Genomic DNA, 26,915 nt, shown 5'->3' with positions numbered 1-26,915 from the left:
ATAAAACTGAGCACAGTATACTCTTCTTATTTCCCAAAGTCTTTCAACTTCAACATATCACAGAAACAAACATTGTTGGATACACAGTACAGGAACCCAAGATCTCACAGACCACCACACTGTCCAAGAGCTGAGGTAGTGGCTGTTGCCCTGTACCAGGAGGGTCTTAGATGACCACAGGCAAGCCAGGGCCGTGGGCAGAGGTGTTAGGCATTTTACAGCAAGCTCCTTCTCTCAGTTCCAGTGGATCTACAACACATGCACCTGGTGCTCAACTATAACCATATCCAAACGCAAGGAACGCAGTGTAGGACAGGTGCAATCACACAGGAACCTGAGGAAATTCAGAAATAAACGAGAAGAAAAGTAACTGCAGAGCAGGCAGAATCAGTCACTTGCCAACCAGCGCCCTCCAGTGGCTCCCACAGCATCTCAAGGAACTGAAGACAAGAACCTGCTTTCAGAGGTCAAAGGCACTGTAATTGTATCCCTAATGGACAGAAACAAAATGGTGACATCTGGCTGCCAAATAGCTCTTTTTAAAATTTACATTCTTGCATGGTAGCCTCATATCTGCTATCATTACATCCCATATCCACAAAAACCTACAGTCCATCAAGTGAATAAAATATTAATCAAAACCCATGTAAAATGAGACAACAGAAACCAAAGTGATTCCCAAGACAAAAATGTTTATTTGTACTCTTCAAACAGGTGTACATTCAACATCCTTAAACAAGACCAGTACATATGTCTAGGGCAAGCTGAGTAAGTATCATTAGGATATAATGCCTTCCTTAATAATTAATGTTCGTAAACCAAGAATTAGTTACAAATTTATGACCCCTTACACAGAGGTTAATGTTTTCAGTAAGACTATCCCAGTATTAGGCAAAACAGAGTGTTTGTAAAACAGGACTCTAATCATTCAGTTCCAGTACCATATCACAGTTTTTTAATGAACAGGAAGTATTAGTGGGGGGAAAATACCCAGTGCCAAGCTGAGTGTTCTCAAGCACTAAAGAGCAAACGCAAATGGTGAACAATCTACAGAAATTTAAATAAACTATTTTAGTTACTGAAACCTCACTTTTTGTCTGAAAAAAGCCAAGACTATCATAACAGACTGGAGGAAAGAATTCCATAAAAACTTTTTCTCTGGATTTGCCTTAGAATACAGGCTTCTGTACAAAATAAGAACAACTAAGATTTGGGGTTTCAGTGGTAGAAGTAGTATTGGAATAATAAAGAAATAATTTAAAAATATATATTAATTTACCACATTTAGCTTATATAGCCCTTTATGTATCTTACAAAATGCTACTGTTCTGTATACTGCATGTAAAAAAAAAAGTTTATATATATAATGTGTATGTACACATATAAAGGAAAAGCCAATCAATTTGGTATTAAAAAAAAACCCAAACAAAACAAAGCATAAGAAAACACACTGAAAGTTATGCAGTAATGAGGAGTGTATGCTCCATGTGTGCGTTAGTATAACAGTGCTTCCAACCTCAAAACTTCCTCTTAAATGCCTAAGCAGAGTGCTTGTTCCAAGTCAGCTCTACCAGTGATGTTCCCAACTGCCACAAACATCTGACGTTACTTAACTTCTGGCCATCTGTTATATTTAGCATTAAATCAGAAGTAAGGCAAAAGAACTTTTGACATCCCTGAATATCTGAGGACATTCATGAGATCTCCCAAAAATTAATGCAAAACAATATAGGAGCACAAAAATGGTACCCCTGAGCTGAAGCATCTTCCTGTCTACAGAAAGCTGCCCTAATGCTTGCCTTGTTCAGAGCAATCCAGGCTACCTAAGTATGACAATTATTCCCAGGCATCTCCTGTGTTTTAGCAAGTTTTGAAGGACAAAATTGATTGGGTTTGTGCTCCTGACTTCTGGTCTAAAAATGCCACTGAGAACAATGAAAAACAGTTCTGCTCAGAGGTTAGGATTGGATATTCAGAGCAGATGGACATTCTTGTTCTGTAAATCCTGATGTCAGCCCTTGTCTATCAGCTGGAAGAACGAGTCCTCTCTTTATGTACCTAGCATATGTTTCACCAAAAAAAAAACCCCCACACTTTAGTACACAAGAAAAGCAAAACAGATTTTTTTATTCATCTTCTCTTGCATAAACCTTAAAAGGAAAAAAAAAAAAGGCCAACCAAGCCAACCCCACCCCTAAACTTCATAAAATCAAAAATTTTCCAAAACCAAAATTATCCTCCCTGATACAGCAAAGGTGTCTGAAAAAAAAACCAGTTGAGATACCTGGGGAATAAAAGAGACAGATGCCTTTGAGAAGTTTTCTGGGAGATGGGTTATAAAGGATTTCAGCACCCGTTGAAGTTTCGTCCAGTGAAAGAGTAACTTCAGAACTGGGGAGGCTGGATCAGGACTTCAGTCCAGTTGACTTGTCAGTCACTGGCAGGCACTGGAATGAATGCAGTCATCCTACTGGCACACAACCCTTCTGACTACACAAGCATGACACACCACGGAATTCCTCTAGCATTCCTTGGAGTGTTGTGTGGAGTGCAACACTTTGCAGCTTAGCTAGAAACCCAGCAGAACAACGTGGAGCAGTGGATACCCAAGAGCATCCTTCCCAATCCTCCCAAAAATACCAGTGAAGAACAACCACAGGTACAACACTAAAATGAACCATAGGCTCCAGGGTTCAGAACCCCCAGGTCAACATCTCTGGCTTGCTTTGGGGAATGGGATTCTAGAAGAGCATAACACCCAGGAACAGCAAGGGAAAAACTGAGAAATATAAAAATGCAAGGATTAAAAAACAGAAGGGGAGGTAATGATCCCCCTCTAGAATATTCCCTTTAAAACAGTGTGATTAAAACCTTTAAATTCACCTAGAAATTGGTTTCAAAACAACCTGACGGTTTCAACAACTTTCAAAAATCAAAATATTCTTCATTTGATTTCATTAAAATATCCCTGTAGCCCCCTGAATAACTGCTATCACTTGTTTTGCACAAACATTCCTTGAATTAATATAATCATAAGCATGCAAAATGTTAAAATTTAACTGCATATACAAATAAAACCAAGTTCTAATAGAAACATTTCCAATATTTCAAGGTTACAGGCTTGATTCAGTCTCTGATCAAAACCAGTGGGATTCTTCCCACAGTGTCCAGAGACAACAAAACCTTCTATTTTATGGTGTAGGAACACACTCAAAGTACACTTGTGTATATGAACCAGGTAAGTAGTGCAACTTTTGTACTGCATATCTTAAACCAGTTGCATTTTAGCCAGTAAAATGACAATCACCAAGCCAACACTGCATGCTGTGTTAAACTAGGCTGTATAACACAAAACAATACCTCTTCAGAGACATTCATGTTGTTACTGTTGCCTAGTGAGCGGCTTTGAACGGAGCTTAATGATAGATACATCCACTTGAACCCAGACATAAATTCGAAAGGCAGAAAGCTGCATTATTTCAACAGCCTGATTGATTTTTTACATGCTCTGGATGACTTTGAAGGCAGGTTATAATCTCTCCGACAGGCCTCCCTTCATAGCAGATTTGATACACAGCCGTGAATAGCGGAAACCTGAGGGAACAGAGCGGGAAAAGCGAAGGCAGCGTAAGTTCATTCTGTAACATTTTCTTAAATGAAGGAAATAAAATGGGGTGAGAAGAGGGAAAGGAAAAAGGAGAGATGGAAAAAAACAATTTTTTTTTTCTACTTGTCAAGTGATAACACTGGGCTGAAAAGCACTAGATAAATACAGAACCTACATGAGTCACCCTCAGAAGCCCAGCTGGCTGTAACGGAGCCTGGGACATTCATTATGTATGGCAAAACCATTAAGTGATCTAAAAAATAAATTAAAACCACTCATATCTTTCTTGGCCGTTCTTACAGCTGTACTCATCTATGGTTAGAAAAGGATGACTGGCACATCGGTTATGCATTACTTCTGAGCAACAATTTGATAATACAGAATATGACAAAAAGAGACCCAACAAGACATTGAAGGTCAAGTTTTTAATAAGAACCCAAAATGAAACTTGGATTTTGGAACACTAAATTCCCATCTACTTTTTTCTTTTTTTTTTTTTAATTGGCCACATTTCCAACAATCCCCAAATTATTCAGGCTTCTCTGATAATATGAAGGCTTCTTACAGCAAAGACACTTTACAGAAATTTGTATTTGCTTTCTGTACTTCCTGGACAGTGACAGCCAGACAAGTGCCATTTGTATACAAAGCCTGATGAGTTTTAGGGATTATTTACCTGTTTAAATACATACCCCATTTCAGTGTGGCCTTTTATAAGGAGCACTGGAGACAGTGAAATAGTTAATTTCTGAGTGATTCAGAATACATCTGGACTAGGACTTTCTCCTTAGGAAAGCTGTCCCATCAGTGACTCTAAACCTTTATGTAATGCACATTTCAGTGTTGAGGAGAGCCCCCAGCCAGTACTGAGCACCACCTATGCTTGCCCATACACTCTGCTGTCACGTGTTACTGCAGCAACTCTGGTGTCAGCACACTGCTCCAAACTAGACTCCTCAAAGTGAGCCAGAGGTCACAAGAGAAGCCATGAACCATCCAGGAGCACCATCACACCATGGTGACTACTGCAGTCTCAGGGGCATATACAGGATTTGTGGATTTGTACTTGGCTTAATGCAACATTTCCCCATTATTGAGGAAAAAAGTGGGGGAAAGGACATGCTTATGGTTTTTTTACAAGTGCTTAACTCAAAATGTAGAATTTAATTTTCACCTGAAACATTTTAATGTTCCACTGCAAAATGTGTGTCCATTTCCTCTGATTTATTTTTGTGGAGAACAGACAAAAATAGCAGCAATAGCAAAAACTACTTCAGGTCAATCCAACTGACTTGATTTTTGGTTTTATTTCATCGGAGGAAAGAAACCTATCATATAGCCACATAGCTGGTCTCTCAAACCCAAGGCTACACTACTTAGGTTGCAAAACCCTTACTAGGAAATCTGCAGGAAAAAAAATTTACACAAAGACTTGTGTGCTTCTTAACAAATCTCACTTGTCATTGACTTCCTATGTTATTTTGGGCTGGAGAGGGGCTGAATTTGCTGTTACCATTAAATGTAGGCACCAATAAAATTTGTTATGCCTATGTGAGAGGTGACCACAAAATATGTGAACCTTCTGAAGCAAAAGCAAGCTCCCCACAGCTTGAGATACAGTACTGGCAGTCACTTCTCAGTGAAGAAGCACCACTACTAGAAACAACTGAAGTCCTGCTGCTTATCACAGAGCACATTGCTGTGCACAGGGTCTGCCCCACTGCACACAGGGAAACCAGTACCAAGGCTGACTGCAGGCTCAGGGCCAGCAAACTCCAAATGCATCTTATGCCTGAGCACATCAAGAGGGTGAGGTCTATAACTGTTGAAATGAAGAAAGTAATTGCACTGTTAATATCAATAGGCATCAACCCTGCTACCAAGGCTCTTTTGCTGAATTTTGACTTTAGTATATGTCTGCACAGCCTTGGGACTCCTTTTGCAGGAAGAGAGTATGAAATTTTATCTTTAATACACTGTTACCTCTTCACTTTGAAACCGTGGCTGCTTCACTGTGTTTTGTGTTTTAAAGAAGTAGTTTTTGAAAAACACATTGAAAGTTGCCTTCAAAAGCCTTGTTGAATGAGATCTTTTATGAAGAACTGACACATATATCTTGGCATCCCAGAAAGAAATTAGCAACACTCTATTTTCATGTCTTTCATTAAAAACACAACTTGAACTCTTCTATAATGCACTCTATTTGTTGTAAGGTAGAACAGGACATAAAACAAGCAACCTAAAAACCCCTCAAACACAGCATCCTGTCTCATTTAGGAAATCATAAACAGCAAAGAATGAAGCCAACATTTTAGTTACACTTTTTCTACAGTTAGATTAATTACTGTACAATGAGGGAACAGACTTACATACAAAGATAATATTAAAAATTTAATCATTTAATATAGCTGATCCATTAAAACTAGACTTTAAAAACTGCTTTGCAAAAAGAAGTAACAAGGCTTGGTCTTCTAACTGGCAGTTATTTATTTCCTGATTTTGCCTCTTCTACAAACAGGAACAGATAAATGCATCCCTTAATCTCACAAGGAGACAACTGTGTGTGTGGCTCTAAGAACCATACATGTTCTGACTCAAACACAAATGAACAAAGCCAGGACAATCTGCTTGATTTCATACCACAAAAAAGCCCTGACCTACAGAAGCAGATGGCAGGGGTTAACCTACAGCAAACTGGAAGTCACATTACGAAAGAGAACTGTGGTGTCTAAGCTAAACTCCATGTGGTAGAAGCAGGCACTCTATTCAGATGATAACCTATACAGATCCTTTATAACAAAGTTCCTCTATTTGGAGGTAAGTAATGAATTTCCTACTATGAAACAAGCTCTAGAGCCTTTTAACAAGCCTCTTCAGGAATCTCTGCTTCTGTTTTCATGCATTTTATTCTTTTCACATGTTAGAACACACTTGCTGTGCTTTTCTGTAGTAGCAGAAGGCAATAATACATTCTGCAAACAGAAGGACATTCACAAATTTAATGTCCCACTAATAGCTCTATCTACACCAGTAGATATTTTGAGGGTCTATTCACTTCTCTCTCTGATTTTAACTAGGAATTAAGCTGCTCTTATTGCAGTGATTTTATTTTTGGCTAGTACACATTTATGAAGATATCAAAAACAAATAGGCAGAAAGAATTATGGAGATAAAAAAGGGTTATGTGGAAGTTGTTTTATCTGTTCTTACTTCTCCAGCATTCCTTTCTGCTTCAGGATGCGATGCACTTCTGCAGAAGTCAGTGGTCCTTGCAGTTTCTGACCATTCAACATTTCTTTCTCTAATTCTTCAATAGACTAATCAACAGAGGGGAAAAGAAAGAAAAGGAGAGCTAAGATGAAATTTTCAGAAGCTTGACATCATCATCTAGACAAAAAAAAAAAGTTACTGAGGGTTTTTTCTTTCTCAAAAGTGACCTTAATGGAGCATATATAATATTCTCCTATATTCTTGTTTGTCAATATTCACCTTCTTAAATCTGCATCTCCCAACACCTTAAGTCTTGAGCTTTTTTTTTAAATCACCTCTGCCCTTTTTAACACCTTTACACTCATTCTACACTCAAAAAACAAGAGGAAAGAGAAGGGCACTTAGTAGAGCCAGCATGACTCAGATACCTCTGCTATTGCTCCAACAAACCAGGAATGCAACCACAGATTTCACCCAGTGAATAAGGTACCTTTCCAGTTTTAACGACTGCTTCTGCTACACGTCGATTCCGGCCACCATAACACGTTGTGATGAGATCAGCAACACCACAGCTCTCCAGGAAAGTGGCAGTAGACACCTGTCCTTTGCAAAATATCCTGGCAAAGGCGATCATCTCCATTAGGCCAAGGCGAATAACAGCAGCTTTGGTATTGTCACCGCAGCAAAGACCATCACAGAACCCAGCTCCTACTGCTACTATATTCTAATGAGAGGAGAAATGGGAAACGAGTCAATTATCATTTATGGAATCCTAGAAGACACCAAAAGACAGAGTGCAGATGTCTTTAAGAACTGCAAACACTTTACTAGTGAAAGACTAGGCTGTTTTGGGTTATTTTGGTTTGGAGATTTTGATCTCTATGGGACAACCTTTAAAAAAAAAAAATAAAAAAATATGGCAAGCCTTACATTACTAAGTATTTCCAAGGATAAAAGCATAGTTAAAACTCTGGCACAAGTTGCCCCCAAGGCTGTACAGCTATTATTTTTGACTATATCTAAGAACAGGTTGTGCTACACCCAAACAAGGTTTTAGCTAGATTGAGCTATTCCTGCCCTGAGGTAGGGGTAAAGTTAGACTGACATTCCATAGTTCTTTTATCCAGATTTTCTTTATGATTAAGTAACACTAGATCTACAAAACACTCTGACTTCTATGACATCCTAAGGGACCAAATTCAGCCAAGTCAATAGTATCCAGCCCTTTCAAGCATGCAGAGTTCCTATAACAGTAATAGTTAATCAAGGATTCCCAGAAGGTTCATGACACAGGATAAACTTTCTTAGCAAAAAAAGTGTTGGTTTTTTTTCCTTAGACCTGCTGAGAGTATTCTACAAAGAATGTGCTGTTTCTTCATGAACAATCAGCGATATGACCTCTTCTTTGGTTTAAGAACATTAGAATTAGATGAGATACATTTGAGTGAAGTAAAAACTATTTTCTAGCCTGGGAGTCAGAGCAGAGACTGGCCATGGTTCCATTGCCCCTACCAAAAAAACCCCAAATCCCACAACACACTGTACCAACCCCCCAAAAAAGATGGTGTTCTGGCATATTGATAAAGCAAACAAGAAAGCAATGGATGTAGTAATATCTTTTTGCATGCAACAGCAGCAGTGACCTCAACAGAAAGCACAGGAGAACGAACATCATGGCACCTAATGCAGCACCTGATGTAGGGAAAAAATAAAATCAACCAACCAACCAAACCAACTTTAACTGTTGATGAAGAAAGAGTAACAGTCAGAAGTTGCTAATGAAAGCAACCAACTGATTAACAGCTGGTTTGGTTCTGGTTTTTGGACTGTAAGAACCACAAATGCCAGACAGCTGCAGAGCTGTGTGGCCAGTCATGGCTAGGTGACTCCGAATCAAATGAGGTCAGAGGATGAGTCACTGTTTTTTGAGTAGCTAGCTGAGGCCTAAAGGTGACCCTAAAAGTTGCAGACAGATCTCTCAACATCAAACCCAAAGCAGCCAAAGACAGTCAGCTTTTAAAACTGGTACTTTAGATCACCTTGGCTTAAATCTTAGCTGTGGTGATTCAGTGAAGGTATGTTTTCATCAGACACCTCTTGCAGAGCCACCTCCAATATTTGTTCATTTGGTGGTAAAGCAAGAGGAAGTCAAACAGATATTTAGGAAGTTTTCAGACTGGATAACCCATTTAAATGCATTTTACATATGTGATGTCTGCATGTATTTAGTACTCAGTTAAAAACCAAAAACATATCTGAGCAACCTCTGAGCTTTTTCCATAAACTTCTTGAACACTCCAGTGCTAAAGTTTCCCATTCCCTCCGACTTTGTCTCCTTGATTTTCCTCTCCACTTTAAAGCAGCCTACCTGATCATAATATACAATATAGTTTGGCCTATGGTATTTTGTTGTATACTTCTACCTTCTGCAACATTTGTCTTTGGAGCAACAGAAATACTCTTAACCAAGTCATACCAAGACTAGTTACTTCAAAGAAAATGGTGTAGGGAACAAAGGAAGCTATGAGTTCAACTCTAAAACACTACGCTTCTTGTTTGTACAATGTCCCCATTGTATGTGCTTAATGCAGTTTGCAAATAATGAGGAAATGAGACAACTGATTATGCTCTAGAACACACACCCATGACTAGGAGACTCTTATATCCTGGTCTACACAACCCTCAGGCCACAACCATGAATTTACAAGGCCTACCATTTAGTTTCATTTAAATCCTTGAAGAATCTCTGACAACTGTCCTGTGTCTAATATACTGGAGAGAACTAATTATACCACACTGAAAGTTACGCTTTACTCAAAGTTGAGCCTCTCCTTTTCCAAACAAAACAACAAAAATCTCACAAAACTTAAGACTGAGTCATCCTTCAGATCAAAACAAGACCAAACCAGGCAGTTTGGTACTTGAAATCTCTGGGTGTAGGCAGTAATCCGAGTTTGTTTCAGGAAGATGCATAACCAAATGACAAATTGACACACAAGAGCCTAATGGCACTAGCACTACAGGGATCCTCTGAGAAGCACCCTGCAGGGGGCAGAACCATGTAAAGATCTGGCAAAAACATCTTTCTGTATCTCATATGGTTGATCCAGAACGCTGCCACTGCCAAAGGCTACACCTGAGGTGTCCTGGCTTTAGTAGGAACAGAGTTCATTTTCTTCTTAGTAGTTGGTAGTGCTGTATTTTGAATCCAGTATGAGAATAACACTGCAGATGGTTTTGGCTGTTGCTGAGCAGTGCTTGCTCTAAGTCAAGGACTTTTCAGTGTCTCATGCTTTGCTGGTGAGGAGGTGCCCAGGAAGCTGAGGGGGAACATAGGACAGCTGATCTGAACTGGCCAAAGGGATATTCCATACATAGAACCAGTATATCAACCCAGTATATCAACTGGGGGGAGTTGGCCAGGAGCCATCAATCAGGGCTGGTGGGTGGCGAGTAATTGTCATGTGCATCGCTTGTTTTTCTTGGGTTTTCTCTCTCTCCTTTTCCTTACAATTACTATTACTATTGTTGATATTGTTATTATATTTTACTTTATTTCAGTAATTTAACTGTTCTTATCTCAACCCTTGAATTTTACTTTTTTTTTCCCCTCGACTCTCCTCCCCATCCCAATGAGTTAGGAGGGGGTCAGTGAGAAAACAGCTGTAAGGTACATACAAAGTTGCCAGCTGGGATTAAACCACCTTGTGAAGTTACAAGAATTCCTGTAAATGCAATGGGTGTATATTTGTGCAGGTGGCGAGAGTCGATGTTTCCGTGAGCTTAAAAACTGACAGTATTTGCCTACACACATGGGAGTCTGAGAGTACAATAAGCAAGGGCCTACAGACAAACCTCTTGTTTCAAAGGTTCAAAAATACTGCCACAATATAACCCCAAAATTACAGCAAAACAATGTTCCTCTTGGCCTGAGTGATTCAGAGCTCTCAAACCCACTACATGCTTCAGGGAACACATTTCCCCTATCTTGGCATTAGCAGGTTTTTACATTAAAGCATGCATCCTGTAAGCAAGATGCACAGGGTGTTTTTATATTGCATATGGTTTTAAGGTACTAAAAACATTGCCCTAACAGGCAATGTTTAGATGGTCTGGTCCAGAAGCTGGAGCTGGCCCTAGTCCTAGTTATTCCAGAACACGAGCAAGGAATGGATTCAGTTACTTTGTCACTGGGATAGTGAAGCTATGCTCTGGAAAAGAAATGTTGATGCCAGGCAGTGCTCACAGTATGTGTCAGAACAAATGAGAAGTGTCTTTTACTTGCACGTGACCTGCTGCAAACATGCCAGAGGTCACAAATGCAAGGTCAACAGATGACCAAGAAAACAAGGACAACAAGTCTGCAGACTGTGCTGACAGATTGTTCTCTCAGTCAGTGCTCAGAACTATCGAACTGACAGTTCACAGAATGTTTATGGGGAGCTCACAAAGACAGCTTCAGCAGCCATTTCTGAGGCAACTGTTACATTTCCATAATTAAATGGATCAATAAGAGGACTAAGCAGAAACGTTATTTCACCTGGGACGTCCAGCCTTCCTTGAAGTAGCATCACAGCTCAGCACAGCCTGCTTTCCCTTTCCTAACACATGAACTTGGAGAAGCTCCTTGCTTCACATGATGGTTGAGAGAGGTCAAATGAAGTCTCAAAAAATCAAAGACAATATCAGCAGGACTGTCAGAGAGGTTAAGCATAAACTGTTTGCTTGCTCCTGGCCAACTTGAATTTCATTTCTACTTAAGCTCAGGAAAAGGGAAAAAATTATCACAATCGAATTCTACGGTACCTACACTGACTTTCCAACAGTGACTGCCCTAAACACACTTTGCAAGACCACCTTTGCAAGTAACAATGCTGGGTTACACAACCTGGTAAACAATAAATCATCACTATACTTCTTCTTTACTTAAGGCTATGGTGGAAACATAAGAGTCAGGCCTGAAGGAACCTGAAAGACAATGACAGCTGCTGCTCCTTCTCCTTCCTACAGGAACTGTCACATCTGTCGTGGTCTTTGGCTGCTGCCACTTGAGGGTTTTTAACTCTCCGGATCCCTGAACGTAGGGCAGCTGGAGCATGGCTGTTTTGCCACATGCAGAGGTTAGGTTCTCACTTCTCCTTCTCTCACCCCTGGCACTGCTGCACTGGGTAAGTGATTTGGGTACAGTTCCCCCCTAGGAGTGCAGGTACCAGTGTTTACATTGCCTCTCGAGTATGCTGCTATGACTGCACACCAGCTCAGTCTGGCCTCACATCTGTGCTGCCTGTAAGACTCTACACTGGCACAGGCAGTAAGGACTGTAAGGACACCTCAGAGGTGACAGCCTTGGGTCTGTGCTACTCTGCAGTATCACATCCCTCAGCAACCAGAAGCACATCCATATGTATGCACAGCTGCACACACCACCCTTACAGTGGTGCCATAAACTTTAAGTACTTCCTAGGCAGGCCCATTCATCCTCTGGCAAAGGCAGATGAGCTTGTGGGTGGCCTTGAGCCAGGCCACCTGTAAAGCCAACTGGACACCTTGAAACAACTATCCAATATTTGAAGTTTGTTAATTCCTGACCTCAACACTTAAAAAAGGTCACCAAACAAATGGGAAACATGCATCAGTCTTCATAAGAAAAAAGTCCTCACAGAGAAGAGCATGCCAAGCACTTTTTGTTTCAACAGCCAAGATACTGTAGACAGCTGTTCCTCCTCAGTATCATCAGATTTTGTAAAGTCACTGCCACTGTCTATTCAGCCAGTCTCCAAGCTGACACAAAGACTGCAGTTTCACTGCACTGATTTCCATACTTCACTGTATCTCCATCAGCCCATTGTCACAAATGCAAACACAGTAAATGAAGTGGATATTCCATATATATGTATATAAATAGCAATCAGGCACATGTCCTCTCATGACCACCAAGCAGCAATACCTATTATTACAGTCTGAATTCAAATAGGCTTCAAAACCAGATTTCAATCCTAAAATTATCATTGTAAGGGAAAGCTGTGCTCAGAGCATTCTTTGTTACCCTTCTGTATTTTTTCCCAACCTTTAGGCAACTACCCACATTGAAAATCTTCCCTGTTTAGAAAGGCTTGCAGAAATAAAAAGCAAGGTAAAGTATAGGCTTTTAACATTCTAGTCCATTATGCCAGTAATACCAGAAAAGTCTTCTTTTCCTAAGCTGGTATTTACCTAAGCTGGAGAAGCTGGGAGAATGTACTGTTTTTCATAGGGTACTATTTCTCATGCTTTAAATACCAATTCATGAGTTGCTTTTACTATTTCCACATCCAAAAAGGCAGTCTGGACTGTTTGCCTGCCTACCTCTGTCCTCCTAGCTGTAGTTTGCAGTGACATTACTGACATTTTGAATTGGCACTGCTGCAGAAAGAGAGTAAAACCTCTCTTTTTATACCTGTACCTTAACACATGACACTGTCATCTTGTGAAATAGGAATTTCCTCCTTCCAGCAAGTTAAATAATGTCCATTTTTACTATTTTTTCATGAAGTAACTTTCCATATTTAAGAATGTAACAGTCTGAACGTAACTGACTGAAGCTACATGAGATTTTTCCCTAAAAAAAACCATATGAAAAGATGCTTACTTTTCACATTCTTATTACAAGGACTCAGATTAATAGTAAAAAAGAAACATTCTTGTCGTTACCCTTAGCAAACAATTCTAAGTATATACAACAGCTAAGAAAAATGCTATTCACATCTGAGTTTTGCATTTTGCCTGACTTGGACCTTTCTGATGGGAGTTTTGAGTGTCTGCTGACTACCTGCTTAGTTTGATGGGCTCATCTCTAGCACCCTTTCAAAAGATTTGTCAAGAATAAAAATTTCCTGAGACAGAACTCCTCTATCAAACAAGAATTTAGGCTAGTCAGAAAACATCCTGCTGAGCAGTTTGGAAAGGATGATAAATCTGTAAAACTTTTTGACTAATTTCAGAGGGTTTTACATAGGGATTTCTTTCCTGCTAACCTCCCACATCACCAGAGCATTTAAAAGCAATGGCTGTGGAGCCAAATTGAGAAATTGTTATATATACAGTAACTTCAAAACATGTTGTACCAAAACACCCAACTCCAACAATGCGCAGACCCACAACTTCCTCCTTCTCAGGACTTCCAGCATGACAGCTGTCAAGACAGAATTATCAAGAAAACTAGTATGCCAAAAAATATGCTATTATAGCTATCAATCTACTTCCTGCTGAGCAGGAGCCCTCCTTATCTTACAGACATCATTGCTTAGTGTGATAGCTTTGCAAACGAATGATGCAGTTTACACAAAATTTCAGCAGCAAAAACAAAGCAAGACAAATAATGATCCAAAACATTAAAAATAAAAAAGTAACACAAATTATCTACTAAACCCTTGCATCCATAAAAAATTATTCATAATAGGTATCAGATGATGTCAACTTATGGTACTGTTGCCCACAGTGCCAAGACACTAATGCCTTTCCTTCACAAACAGCCTGTAAATTAACCTGAAGAAATAGCAATTAGAATATGTTTAAGTTAGCCTTTGCTTCCTGACAGCATCAGTTTTGTTAACAATAAAATTTTGAATGAGTTAACTGTCCGAAATAATGTTTTTCTTATTCAGGTCATTTCTGTATGTGGTTATCCACACAGACCTTATGCAGTGTATATCCACAAAATATAAAACGTAAGAACACTCCCATTGTTCAAGCCAATGAGGAGAGGAACAGTTTTGTCAACAGACACAAAAGATTAACGCCAACTCCTTTTTTCCCTTTCTTTTTGTGAACACACTGTTGCAAAAAGAAAAAGGGAACTACAACAGATTTAGAAATACATCAACCAGTCAGACGGTTTCAATAGTTGTTCCTGACTGCTAAGGGAAAGATGAAGAAAGAGAAGTTGGGAGATAGTGAGACACGGGTCTAAAAGGCAGCTCTCAGAACATGCTGCTCCCTAATTTCCCATCTGGTTCTTCTGGAAATGTTATGCTGTAGTTTTATGTATTATATAAAGCACAATAAGTTTAATTCCTTAAATGGAAATACCCTCTTTTTTCTACAAGGATCATTATTTCATCTGTGTACCATCTGCAGCCAGTTAATCTTACCTTCAGAGCACCACAAAGCTCAACTGTTTCTGCATCATCTACTACAGTTATTCGGAAGTTTGGAGTCTGCAGCAGTTCTTTGAAAAGAAGGCCATTTTCCAAGATTTTGCTGCCTATTGAGAGAAACAAAGGAAAGCTGAAAAAACGAATAATTTATTTATATGTTATTTAGCTTTCCTGCACAAGCCAAAACCCTTAAAAACAGAGATAAAGTTGTTCTAGCTCCATCCTAAACAGATTCCTGTTCTAAGGGACCAAGAACATGTCTACATTGCACTTAAAAGTTCTGCACTGAGTTACTCTGGACTTCTTCATAATTCACTGTCTGCTCAGCAACAGATTCTAAATAACAATTCCATGAATTCTCTATACACTCTCCATTATTTGATCATTCCCTTTAAAAGAAACAGTTAATAAAAAAACAAAGGTGAAATAAGAATATAGCAGGAGCAATTCTATCAATTATTTTAAAGTCTGCATTTTAGAAAAAATACCTACTCATAAATGCATGTCAAGGATGTTTTATTAATTGAGCATGCTGCCACTGACAACTGTTTCTAAACACTAAGAGGTAATTCAACCATTCAAAATTAAGTTCAATGCAAAAGCTGTGAATGAGATGTTACAAAGTTAACAATGCACAAAACTGTAAAAATTAACACTGAAAAAACCCCCCCATGAACTCTGTGCTATTATGTGTGAGTACCTGTATGTATACACACACATATATGCCTATCTAGAAACAGTAAAATTCAAGACTAGGCACATCTTCATGCTGCAAAGGTGTGCAGACATCAGCATGGAACTAAAACAATTTCTAGGTTTTGGGCAAAAAAAGTGTTTTGAGAAATTAAAACAAGATATTGACACCTTAAAAAAACAAGTGAAAAAATCAAACCAAAACAAACATGCATAAAGGTACCATCTGTGACCATAACATCTGAGCTGGAGTACAGAATATATAATCCTTTATCCATATAAAGCTGTGCAGACCAAGACAATCTTAAACACAGTAATAAAATCAAGCAGTTTGCTCTGTGGAGGGTGATAAAAAGCACGCTTGTATTTCACATGCTATGGTCACAACCCTAGTGAGAATTGTGCTCTTCTCTCCCCTCTATTTCCACATTGTCCTAGTACTTTTGTAAGTGTAAACATTTTACAAAATTCAATCAACAGCTTCTGATAATAGCCAGCTAATGTGGAAAACGGTGAAATTTGAGCTATTTGGTGTGCAACCGTGAGGACAGGAGCACGTGTTAAACATTCTTACAACTTGCAACAATACCTATTGTGGTTTCACAGAATTTCTCTGCTGCCACCTCATTGGCAAGGTTAGCTCCCATCAGCACACTGATGTCTATTCCCATCTTCTCTCGAATAATGTCAGAGATCAGTCTGAGTCCCCCAGGGCCTTCATCTATTCCCTGCAGCCAACATTAAAAGGAATTACTAAAAAGTCATTCATTAGGCAGAGCAGAGAAGTAAGCACACAATTAGTCTTGTCAACAGGTGAGAAGTGAGACAAGGCCTATTCAGAGAGAGACTAAAGATGACAGATGTACTACCAGGGAAACTTCTGCTATTGTGACCTTTTAGAATGAGGGGAGGTAGCACCTTAAGAATAAGGAGTAAGTTCTAGATGATGATAACAGTTTTTATTCCATGCTCAAGGACCTGATTCTAAGAAGTGCTGAATATTCAACTTTGTTACTTCAGAATCTCAGCTACTTATTATCAGTGTATTCTAAATAAAATCTGTGAAGCATAACCAATCCATCCATTACGAATCAGGCTTGGATTTGGACTTGAAATTGCACCAAAACTCACAAAATGGGATCTGAAAAACTTGTTTTGTGAAGAGGTATCTGAACTGAAGTATCAGAGGCAGATTCCCTCATGTTCATTCCCTGCTAGCTTAAACCCTGGTTAATAATTTTGAGTACTACTACAAATGGAACAGCCATTCACAGATGGATAGTCAGCTGAGCAACCGAGAATAATTTAACTTCTAAGGATATTTTTAATCTATATTTGTAATGCACTCTTCACAAAGTGTGAAAAAATGGTAGCAATAGGATCTTAGAAAAGATCACCCCACAGATTAATGCTGCAATGGAGAAGAGTCTGGTACTCTGAATTGTCTGAACCAAGAACTCTAAATGAGACCATTTTCTTCTCATAAAATCTTCCCTCCCAGCCTGCTAAATGCAGAATACTTTTGAGTTTTTGAACAGGAGCACAGCAGACAAGCTATTAAAATGGTCATTCTTTCCCACAGTATACCACCTTTTGTGCAGTACTATTTTTTAATGTTGGGGATTTGATACTTTTGGGGATCGGTAATTTTTAATTATGACGGCAAAAAGTGTGATCCTCTACTAATTCCAGACATACATATACACACATACACTTGTATGCTGCCAGTGGTGACATTTCAGACAGGCAGTAATTTGCATTTCCACAGATCAGAGGTGTTCCTTAAATAACATGGTGCAATCAAGAGACATGCAGAAATGCCTGTATAAAACCTGCCAATTAAGATAAAGCTTGCATTTCTGCACTATTTTTCAATCTGTATCACTTAATGCACAGATCTGCTTTCTCATCTTTAATGAGCCATACAGAAACAATCTGAAAGTAAGTACACATATATATGCTGTATTTTTCCCCTCATAGTGTCAAAGATGTCCCCACAAAATAACTGTAAGGCCCCTCTCCCTAAGTAAACATATTGGGATCAACTCCAAAAATGTGAATACCTACATCACAATTATTCATGTAAAAAAAGGAGATCAGAAAGGCTTAGGTGCCAAATTCTGCTCCACTATGAAACAGATGTACCTTCTGACAAAGTCAAGGAGAGCTATACCTGTTTCTTGTAGAGTTAAATCCAATCCTGAATGATAGATGACAGAATAAAACCCAAACATCCCTTCCTCCCCCAAAAAAACAAGCCTCTAACATGGGAATTTTCACTGGGCAACAATGATCCCCAGGCAATGCAAGATCAATTCTGCAACCATATCATTTCCATCCTAACACACCTGTCAGAGCAATCCCTAGGGCCTATAATAGGTAAATGAAAATGAGACTGATGTAGAGGTTACCTGAAGAGTATTTTGAATGACTTTCACCTAACCTGCTTCCTGTGCTCACTGCTGTACCACTTGCTGCAAAGTTGTATAAGGTTCCTCCCCCCACACCCACACAGAACTTATGTAAAGCAACACAGATGCAAATGTTTCAATGGAAATGTGTATTACCCAGCAATGTCATTATCTCCCAAAGACTAGTTTTATTATCAGATGTTAGGCTCTGCTTGAAGATTAGTCTGTCCAAAAAAGAAAAAAAAAAACAAAACAGAAAAAAGACTAAAAGATGACACACCGCTAAGTTGTCAAACAATTTAGAAAGCACAGAAACAAGATGTCCCACTAACGGTATTTTTCAGAGCAGAACTGCACTTTTAACTGCCAAAGTTAACACAAGCCACTTTAACAGCATTAGCATTGAGCATAAGACATAAAAATATGACAGTGATGAAAAGAGCCTGCATAAAGAAGATGCAAAAGTAGGGGAAAGAATGCATTCCTGCCTCTATTGCTTAGTTTCATTGTTGTGTTAAATCTCCACCATTTCTTTTTAAATGATACTTTTAGTTATGCACAGTTACAACTTTTCGTAAAAACTGACATGTACTTTGCATTCTCCCACAAAATATTAAGGGGCAGTCCTTCTTTGGAAAGGCTGCCTACAGATGCAGTGTTGCAATGTGACAGTGGGAAGCTGCCTAGTAACCAACTTGGCTTTGCATGGCAGGTGCCACTATTGCACTTCCACTACACTAAGCACTGGCTTTCTGTTTTGTTGGGGTCTTTTTGTTTGTTTGGGGTTGGGATTTTTTTTTGTCTTTAAAGATAAGTATTTCCCCACATGTTTATTTTTTTAAACATAGCCATTAATCAACATTCTGATAACCAGAACAGTAATTCCAAGAGAATATAGGCCCGGGACCCTGACTTCAGGTATGCTGACATAAATTCTCATTTACTCCACCAACTCGTTAGTTAGTCCTATCACTAAAGACAAGGGAACAAAAATCACAATTAGCAAATTAAAGGAGAATATTTATCTTGAGTTATGCATTCAAATATTTTAACAGTGCCTTATTTTAGTCTTCTAAAAGACTAAAATGAAGAGTTTTTCTACAAAATGCAGCAAGAGCACTCAGGATGCATTACTTTGTCATACATCTCAGCAATATATCAGGTCAACACTGACAAAACAATACAGATTTGATGGGTTTAGTTAGACAAACTAAAGAGACAAGCTTGCAGTAAGCTGTGATAGGGGTTTTTTGTTCTTTTTGAGCACAGATCCATATATGTATCATTTTCCAGAAATGACAGTAAACAAGGGAATGTGTGCTGAGAAAATGGCCTACTCTCAACAAAGCAACAATAAACCAGAATCCTCCAAACCTTGTGGGAATGGCTTATTATTTGCAGCTAAACACACAGGGGGAAAAAAGCCCACTTACCCAAAGAACAACCACAAAAATAAGCTAATCCACATTTTAGAATTTTCCTGCCAGCAAAGTCACAAATACTCCAGTGAAAACACTTCCTGCATCTCTGCCCCCTCCTATTTCCTGTGCTTAAACTGTCTTTTCAGGTAATGCTGAACAGACACTCTTGTTGCAACATCATATTTGACATGAACAAGAGCACTATCCTCTCAGTCACATGAAATTCTCTCAGCAGTTCTTAAAATCATCAACTCAGCATGTGGGATGTGCATTAACAATCAAAGCATTATGCTTGTGCTCTGTTCTTCATCTAATGATGCTTTTGGAAACAACAAATAGAAGACTGGAAAGCTTAGTGGTGCAAAACATATTGATTCCCCTCTTTCTTTCTAAAAGTCTTGTTACCAGCCTCATTTTCCTCTTCCTGCAGGCATTAACCTAAAATAAAACCTGCGTAACAATCCACTAACGACCAAGACAAATTCTAATCTTACACCTAGAAAGGTTTAATGGAACAATCAAGTGAATAATGCACAGAGACTTTTCACATCAAAATACCAAGCCATCTTGTTTTAGAAGATTCCCTGACACATTCTTAGTTACTAACACATAGTATTTATCATACCTTTATAAGAGTTATGCCGAGCGCTTTCTTGGGTACTCGTCCTGTCATTTCATCGCAGACTTTATGAATGAACTGATGAGGAATGACAAAAACCAGCAAGTCTGCGTCTGCTACAGCGTCATTAAGGTTTGGGATAGCAACCTGTGTAGTTATGGGAGAGAAAGGCCACATAACCTCTTAAAATTAACACCAGATACAAGTGGTATCTGATCAAGTAAAAGCAGTTTGGTCTTATACAGAATGCTACAAACTACCGCATTTCATCACTGAAATTAAGCAGCAACAAACTTCCTAGACAAGCAAAAGAATTTAAGCTTTCAAATAAGCTATTTTATATCGTAGAAAGAGCATCTTCACAGACACCAGCATGGTTAGTGCCACAGAAATTCAAAATGTTTTGTAACATTCAAACAAGTACTTTTAGTAATAAAATACAAAATAAGAAGGTGCCTTCTCTTTGACAAAATAACCTCAATTTTTGATAAATTACTGCATGCAGAAAAGTAGTTTCTTTCCTTAGTTCCTTATACACTCAAATTTCTTTTTCAGGCCTCTTACACTTACTAGTTTATATTCCCTTTCTGTGTACCCTTCAATTTTGTTTACCCTTTAAGAAGGTGACCAATTTTGAAGCCACTTGGCAACTTCACTTTACCTAACACTTGATGACCACCTTAAAATAACACTCAGGTTTAAAACGTAGCAATAACCTCCACCTATTTATAAAGGGAACAAATCTGAATAGGCAGGCAGTGGACAGCAGAAATACCACAGGTGCTGAAGGCTGGGGAAATGGGATTTCAGCATTATCATTAAAGAGAGAACTGTGATGCACAGCAAGTCACGTTTTTTCCTGCCCAAAAGCTCTACTGAATTGTCAGCTGCTGCAGCCTCTTCCTATAATGTTTTTGGGGCAGGAGTCACCACCTGCTCACCCACTACCACATTACACCAACAGAGAATACCTGTGGAGTCCCACTGTTCTGCCCTGGCAACGCTACCTCTAACATGCTGATCTGACTGCACATGGTTGAAACACAACTGAGAACCAAAAAAACTGCAAACGCCTCAAAGTTTGCTTGAGAAACACTGATTCTCACTGATACTTTTAAAGAGTTTCAGGATACCTGACATCAGTTCTCACTGACCAGCCAGCTCTCTTCCAAAGTTGAGGCCAAATTTTTTTTAATGGGTATGGTCAAAGCTGTTACTTTTGCCCTTGTTTTCACATTTGCTTCTTTATACAGAAGCTGAAGTAACATAAAAACAATAGTGAGACCAAAAAAAAAGAGAGAGAGTGTATTGGATTTACTTAATTGCATAGTTACATAATTTTACTGAAGTCATCAGTAAAATAGCATATAGTCTGAAATATTATAAACCCTAAAGGTGTTAACAAAACAATTTTTACCTCCACTCACAGCACAAGCAATATTCCCTTTGCTCCATAACTATAGTTTAGCTTCTGAGCCTTACCACATTATCTGGCAGCTTGTGTCCAGGGAGATACTTTACATTTTCATGTTCTTTATTTATGATATCTGACAGTTTTCTCCCATTAATATTCTCCTCGAAGACCCACATCTTCACTGTGGAAGCAAACTTCTGCAATTTTTTTACATTATTGCCTACTATTTTGGCAACTGCAGAACCCCTGCAGGAAAGAAAACAAAATCAGTCTTTAAAAAATTATGATTTTGCTATAGAAAAAAAGAGATTGTCTTTAAAATAATCAGAAATGCACACATAGTTTGACCACTTACCATGCAGATACTGTAAAACAAATGGAAAACAGACCAGTCATTCACACTGGCTGCTTCCTCTCAAATGTATCTACAGTAGGTTGGACTAAAGCATTTAGTGAAAACACCCTTATTTACTTTTTCTGCTTATTGGCTATCCAGTGGGAGTTTAGGTTACTGAATTTCCCCAAAATCCAACTGATTATATCCTCAAAGCAGAGGTAAAAGGGACATACTAAATTTTTTAAAATGGATCATTTTCACCTTAAGAGATGGGAAGCTTCTTTGCTAAGGTGACTGACCCATCAATTGTTGTACAACACTGATAGGCACCGAAAGCCAAAACAAGCATTTATATATTGCAGAAGTTAATAAGCTTTATGGTTATGCAGCCAACCTCACAGAATTTAACTATTGCAACAGCATCCTCTGAATTTGCAGGCAGACAATTCCATTACTGTTAGCCTTATATTCTCCCCAAGAACAGCACACAGTGGAACCTGTAGGATAGTGATCAATTTTACTTCTCAAATCTTTAAGCAATAATGAAATTAATCAGAATTACAAGAGGAGAAACAAACACAACCTTCCCTTTCATTCCTAGCACCAAAGCTATATGGAAGAGAGAGATGCAACTTTATGAAACCTGTGAACCTAACTTCCTTTCCCAGGATAAGGAGGCAGCCTCATAATTACCGATAACCTACTAAGCAGACACAAGAAAAATTTAAAAAGAGTCATTCTGCTTCAAGAGCTTTTAATACGGCACAACTCACTGCACTGCATTAAAGATGTGTGCTATCACAGGGCTAAGGGCACATTATAGGCAGTGCCAGAGAAAAATTGTAGTATCCTAAGTAGACCTTTTTCAGTTAAACCATAAAACTGCATGTCTTAAAAGAATGGAATTTACTTCTCTAATGGCACTTCACACACTGAAAACTCCCCTGGGTTCAGGAAGTGATATAGAAGGCACAGTTGTTAGCCATCTCGTATCAGGCTCATATTCTGTATCTGCACACACACAGCGTGGTTTCCGTTGCAATGCCATACAGCTCACCAGCAAAAACCCCAAATTTCAGATCCACACAAACAGCATGAATCACAGTAAAGATCACACAGGTATGTGTTCCTCAGACAGTGCTTTGAGTTCCTTGAACAAAAGCACATTTACTACTACAGATTTATATACAAAGTCTGGATCCTGGTAAATTCACTGCCTTCACTTTTGAACTTCTCTACACATTTTCTGTGCTTGCTGGTGACAGAGCAAGACAGAAATAACTGATTCAGCAACTCTCCAATTGGGATTTTCAGTCTGCCAGCATAAAGTCTGGCAGTGTGTAGTACTTGAGTGAGACATTAATTCCATTACCATTTAACACTTAAATGCCTTAGCTGCCTTTTTTTTCAGCCTTTGAATGCCGTATTAAAAAGTGAAGATTTGCCTAGCCTTAGTTTCTAAATTCAAGAAGATTCTCCTGACTGGCTTCTCTGGTTCCCCATTTCCCATTATACTGCAACCACTATTTTAGGACCATTTCACAGTTGGTCTGCTTTCCGCTTATCGCTTTAAAAGAACAAAACCCACAAACTCCTGAAGTTGCCCTAACCACAGCAGCAGTGGAGGTCACAATATGCAAGTGCAAATTATATTATTAACTCTAGCTCTACCACTGTCCCTGAAAAATCATCTCAGTTATATTTTTCCTCCAATTTTTCTACAGAAAGTTCCTAGCTGTAGGAATCCCTCTGTTCAGCAACTTCCCACCTCTTCTTAAAACCTACAGTTTCTGTTCAAGTTGGGCAATCAGGTTAATTAACAACTGGTTCTAACAAAACAGAGACGGATAAATTCTGACTGTGCACACCTCATTAACCTGCCCTGGAAGTATTATCAGAAGAGCAGGCTACAGTACATGACCCAAGCAGCTCTTGCAGTGGGCACTGTCCTTGAATCCCAAGGCTCCAAGGCACATTCCCAAGGTGTACTCAACAGACACTGAAGAGTCTACTTTATCCCCTATCAAAAAGATCCTAACATAATCACTTATCCACCAGCTGAGCAACCCTAAAAGGGCAAGGCCAGCAAACATGCTGCTCTTCCACACCTCGTGAGCCATCTGTCCTGTCCCATGATCTTCCATCAGGTGTCGAGTGACCCCTGCCAAGTCGACTTCATTGTTAAGGTGACCTTTCTCTAGCAAACTGACCGAACAAGTCTGACTGGAAGTAGTTTATCATCCAAGGTGACTGGCTCAACCCTTCTAAATGGTTACTGTCCTGCCAAGCTCCTTTAGGGTTTGGTTTTTTTTCATGTCAGATATAGGTCAAAGGGCTGTGAGAAGGCAAAGACTTCCATACAGTTACTGGCACTTGTCCAACACAATCATCTCACAGAGAACCTCCAAACCCCACAGTCTCCAAACTACTAGGGATGCCAAACCACACTTAGATTGACTAATTACATGCTTACAGTTTAGGCACCACCAGTCACACACTCCTGTAATTCAGGCTTCAAAAATATGTAATCCCCAAATATCAATGATCAGATAAATACTTCCATTTCTCTCTAGTCACCTACTTTTAAGCATTAAAGGCTTCCACTTTAGGACCACAGGCCCCAGTTCAAAAAGACACAGGTACACAAAATTAAGTCCAATTTAGTTCAGTGGTCACATACATTATTGAATCACAGTGGTCTGTAGTCAGGGGTTTGTGCCTGTCACCCCATGGACTTCGAGGAAGAAACCACCCATCTTTCCGAGAATTACTGTTTCCAATTTTGGTTACTTTGATTTCTGCTTTCCTGATGCAAAACCCCTCACCATCAAATATGAAATAAGCTACAAGTTATTGGAATACATTTATCCTCAAAAGAAAGGAAAAAGCTGATGCCTGGTAATAGCATTCTCTCTTTCTCTCAGCGTAGGAGATATGGGCATTTTGCCACTGACTCATCCTATTAGGCAGGCGCTTTTCTTACTATTACTAAGCTGATCCAATGAGGTGAAAACAAAATACATGTGCACATGGTTATTGCTAGTAGGCAATATCTGCAAATCCTTTTGCTTCTGTAAGTGTGTTTCACAGTGAATCAAATACAAATGCAGTCAAACTTCACGTAAAACTTTTTTCCCCAGGTTTCAAATATGGAACAACAGCAACAATACTCCTAAAAGACTAGGTCTCACTGCATATTTCCTTCTGACATATACTGCAACGCTCAGTACCTCCATGGTCATCTCACAAGCTAGTAAAAGGAAAGCACAACATGCTGCATTGAAATGTCAGCCATTCCCTCCGCAAAGAAAAGCACAACTTGGCAGCTGCTGATATTTTTAACAGCAGCAAAAGCCAACTGCACGGAGTAGGCAGGGGGTGAGCAACAAGTCTAAGATGACCCCAAAAAAAGACTGGCAAGTTTGGTTCAATAAAACGCAGCACCTTGCTCTACACTGAACTCCTCTGAGCTTAGATTTAAGGTCTCAAAAAACAGTGTTATCAGAAATAATGTGTGCTTAGCATTAGGAATTGAAGTGACAAACTGTGAAGTTATATTTACATAACACATTGTACTTAACTTGTTCACTGTAAATAAGGAGCCGGTGTAAAAACTGTGATCAGGAGTGGTAGAGAAATAGGTAAAGAAGCCAAAGAGATAAGTAAAGCCGAAGAAATAGGTAAAGAAACCAAACAGAGGGCTATTAACACGATACTCCTTTCGGAGAACGATTTGAAGTAAATCTACTGCCTTCTTAGACGCAGCAGCAAGTTTAAGCCTAATTATAAACTAGCAATAGAGGCAGCAATAAAACCTTGTCTCAAGCTCTCAGTGTGCCTTAGCATAACCAATTTGGAAAAAAAAAAAAAAGAAAAAGAAGCCATTTCAAATAACCTAGCGTCTCTCAATTCTTCTTTGAACTGGCGTGGAAAACAGGAACATGGGAAATCCCGAATCACACTTTTGTAGACAAGTGGGATTGTTGGCGAAGCCCTACAGGCAGCGCGTAGTTAGAAAAAAAAATTAAAATATAACGTTCAGCATCTTTAATGTCTACGTCACCTGACACAGGACAAAGCACACAACAAATACCAGATTAAAAATGTCCTAAACCAACTTCTTCGCAGAACAGACGGGTGTTCTACAAGCTCGATTCTGCCGCTTCTTCCTCCAAGCATATCAGGGCATCACCTCCCCTCCAAACTCCGAGGGAGCCCGGGGGCAGGACGGGCCCAGCCGCACGGCCCCAGAGCCCGCCACAGACCGGCGACACCGCGTTCCACCCCCGGCACCGGGAGCCCTCAGCGCCGCCACCCCTGAGGGGCGCGCGGCCACGGCGTTAAACCCTCCGGCTGCGGGCGGGAAGCGACAGCAAGGCCCGGGCGGGCACAGCCGCAGGGGAGGCCGTGCCGAGGCGGCCACCCAGGTGTCCGCCCTCCCAGGGGCCGCCGCACTCACCAGTTTCCCGAGCCCACGATGCAGACCTTGAGGGGGCCGGCGGACAGGGCCATGGCAACGCCGCCCGCGCCCCGCCAGCGGCCGCGCCGAGGAGCTCCGAGAGGAGACCGCCCCCCGCTCCCGCCTCCGCCGTCAGGGCTCGCCCGCGCCTCCCTCCGCCCCTGCGGCGTGCCGGGAATTGTAGTTCCATTTCCTCCCCCGTGCCTGGCCTGCGGAGGGGACAAGGGCTCCCTCGGAGGACGAGGCTGAATGGAGCCCTCGGCCAAAACAGGCAGTCCCGCAGGCACTGTGCCATAGCACAGAATCGCAATTAGGTTGGAAAAGACCTCTGAGCTCATCAAGTCCAACTTATGACTAAACATCGCCATGTCAACTAGACCATGGCATGAAGTCCAGTTTTTCCTCAAACACCTACTGGGACAGTGACTCCACTGTCTCCCTGGGCAGCCCACTCCAATGTCTAACCACTCTTTCTGTGAAGAAATTCTTCCTAATGTCCAACCTGAACCTCCCCTGACGCAGTTTAAGACTGTGTCCTCTTATCCTGTCGGTTGTTACTTGGCAGAAGAGACTGACATGCCCCCCCAGCCCAAGTTACAACTCCTTTCA

The 26,915-nt window shown here is 39.9% G+C and overlaps 1 protein-coding gene across 3 annotated transcripts; it reads right to left on the bottom strand.

The window, feature by feature from the left end:
- Positions 1–671: 671 nt before the first annotated feature.
- On the bottom strand, positions 672–26,440 carry GPD1L (glycerol-3-phosphate dehydrogenase 1 like). 3 transcript variants are annotated; one of them, XM_027639260.1, is made up of 8 exons: positions 26,307–26,440; positions 21,579–21,756; positions 20,103–20,243; positions 16,235–16,373; positions 14,947–15,059; positions 7,308–7,541; positions 6,818–6,924; positions 672–3,594 (listed from the first exon to the last, which is right to left on the bottom strand). In XM_027639260.1, exons 1-8 carry the CDS (start codon positions 26,357–26,359, stop codon positions 3,480–3,482), a joined length of 1,080 nt encoding a protein of 359 aa, XP_027495061.1. In that variant the 5' UTR covers positions 26,360–26,440; the 3' UTR covers positions 672–3,479. The 3 variants fall into 3 exon arrangements, with proteins under 3 accessions (XP_027495061.1, XP_027495059.1, XP_027495060.1); XM_027639258.1 differs by lacking the exon at positions 26,307–26,440 and adding an exon at positions 25,911–26,149; XM_027639259.1 differs by lacking the exon at positions 26,307–26,440 and adding an exon at positions 25,941–26,148.
- Positions 26,441–26,915: the final 475 nt, after the last annotated feature.

This window comes from Corapipo altera, unplaced genomic scaffold (assembly GCF_003945725.1).
Source record: "Corapipo altera isolate COAL_440 unplaced genomic scaffold, ASM394572v1 44, whole genome shotgun sequence".
In the NCBI taxonomy this organism is placed as follows: domain Eukaryota; kingdom Metazoa; phylum Chordata; class Aves; order Passeriformes; family Pipridae; genus Corapipo; species Corapipo altera.
This window is presented reverse-complemented; position numbering and strand designations above follow the sequence as displayed.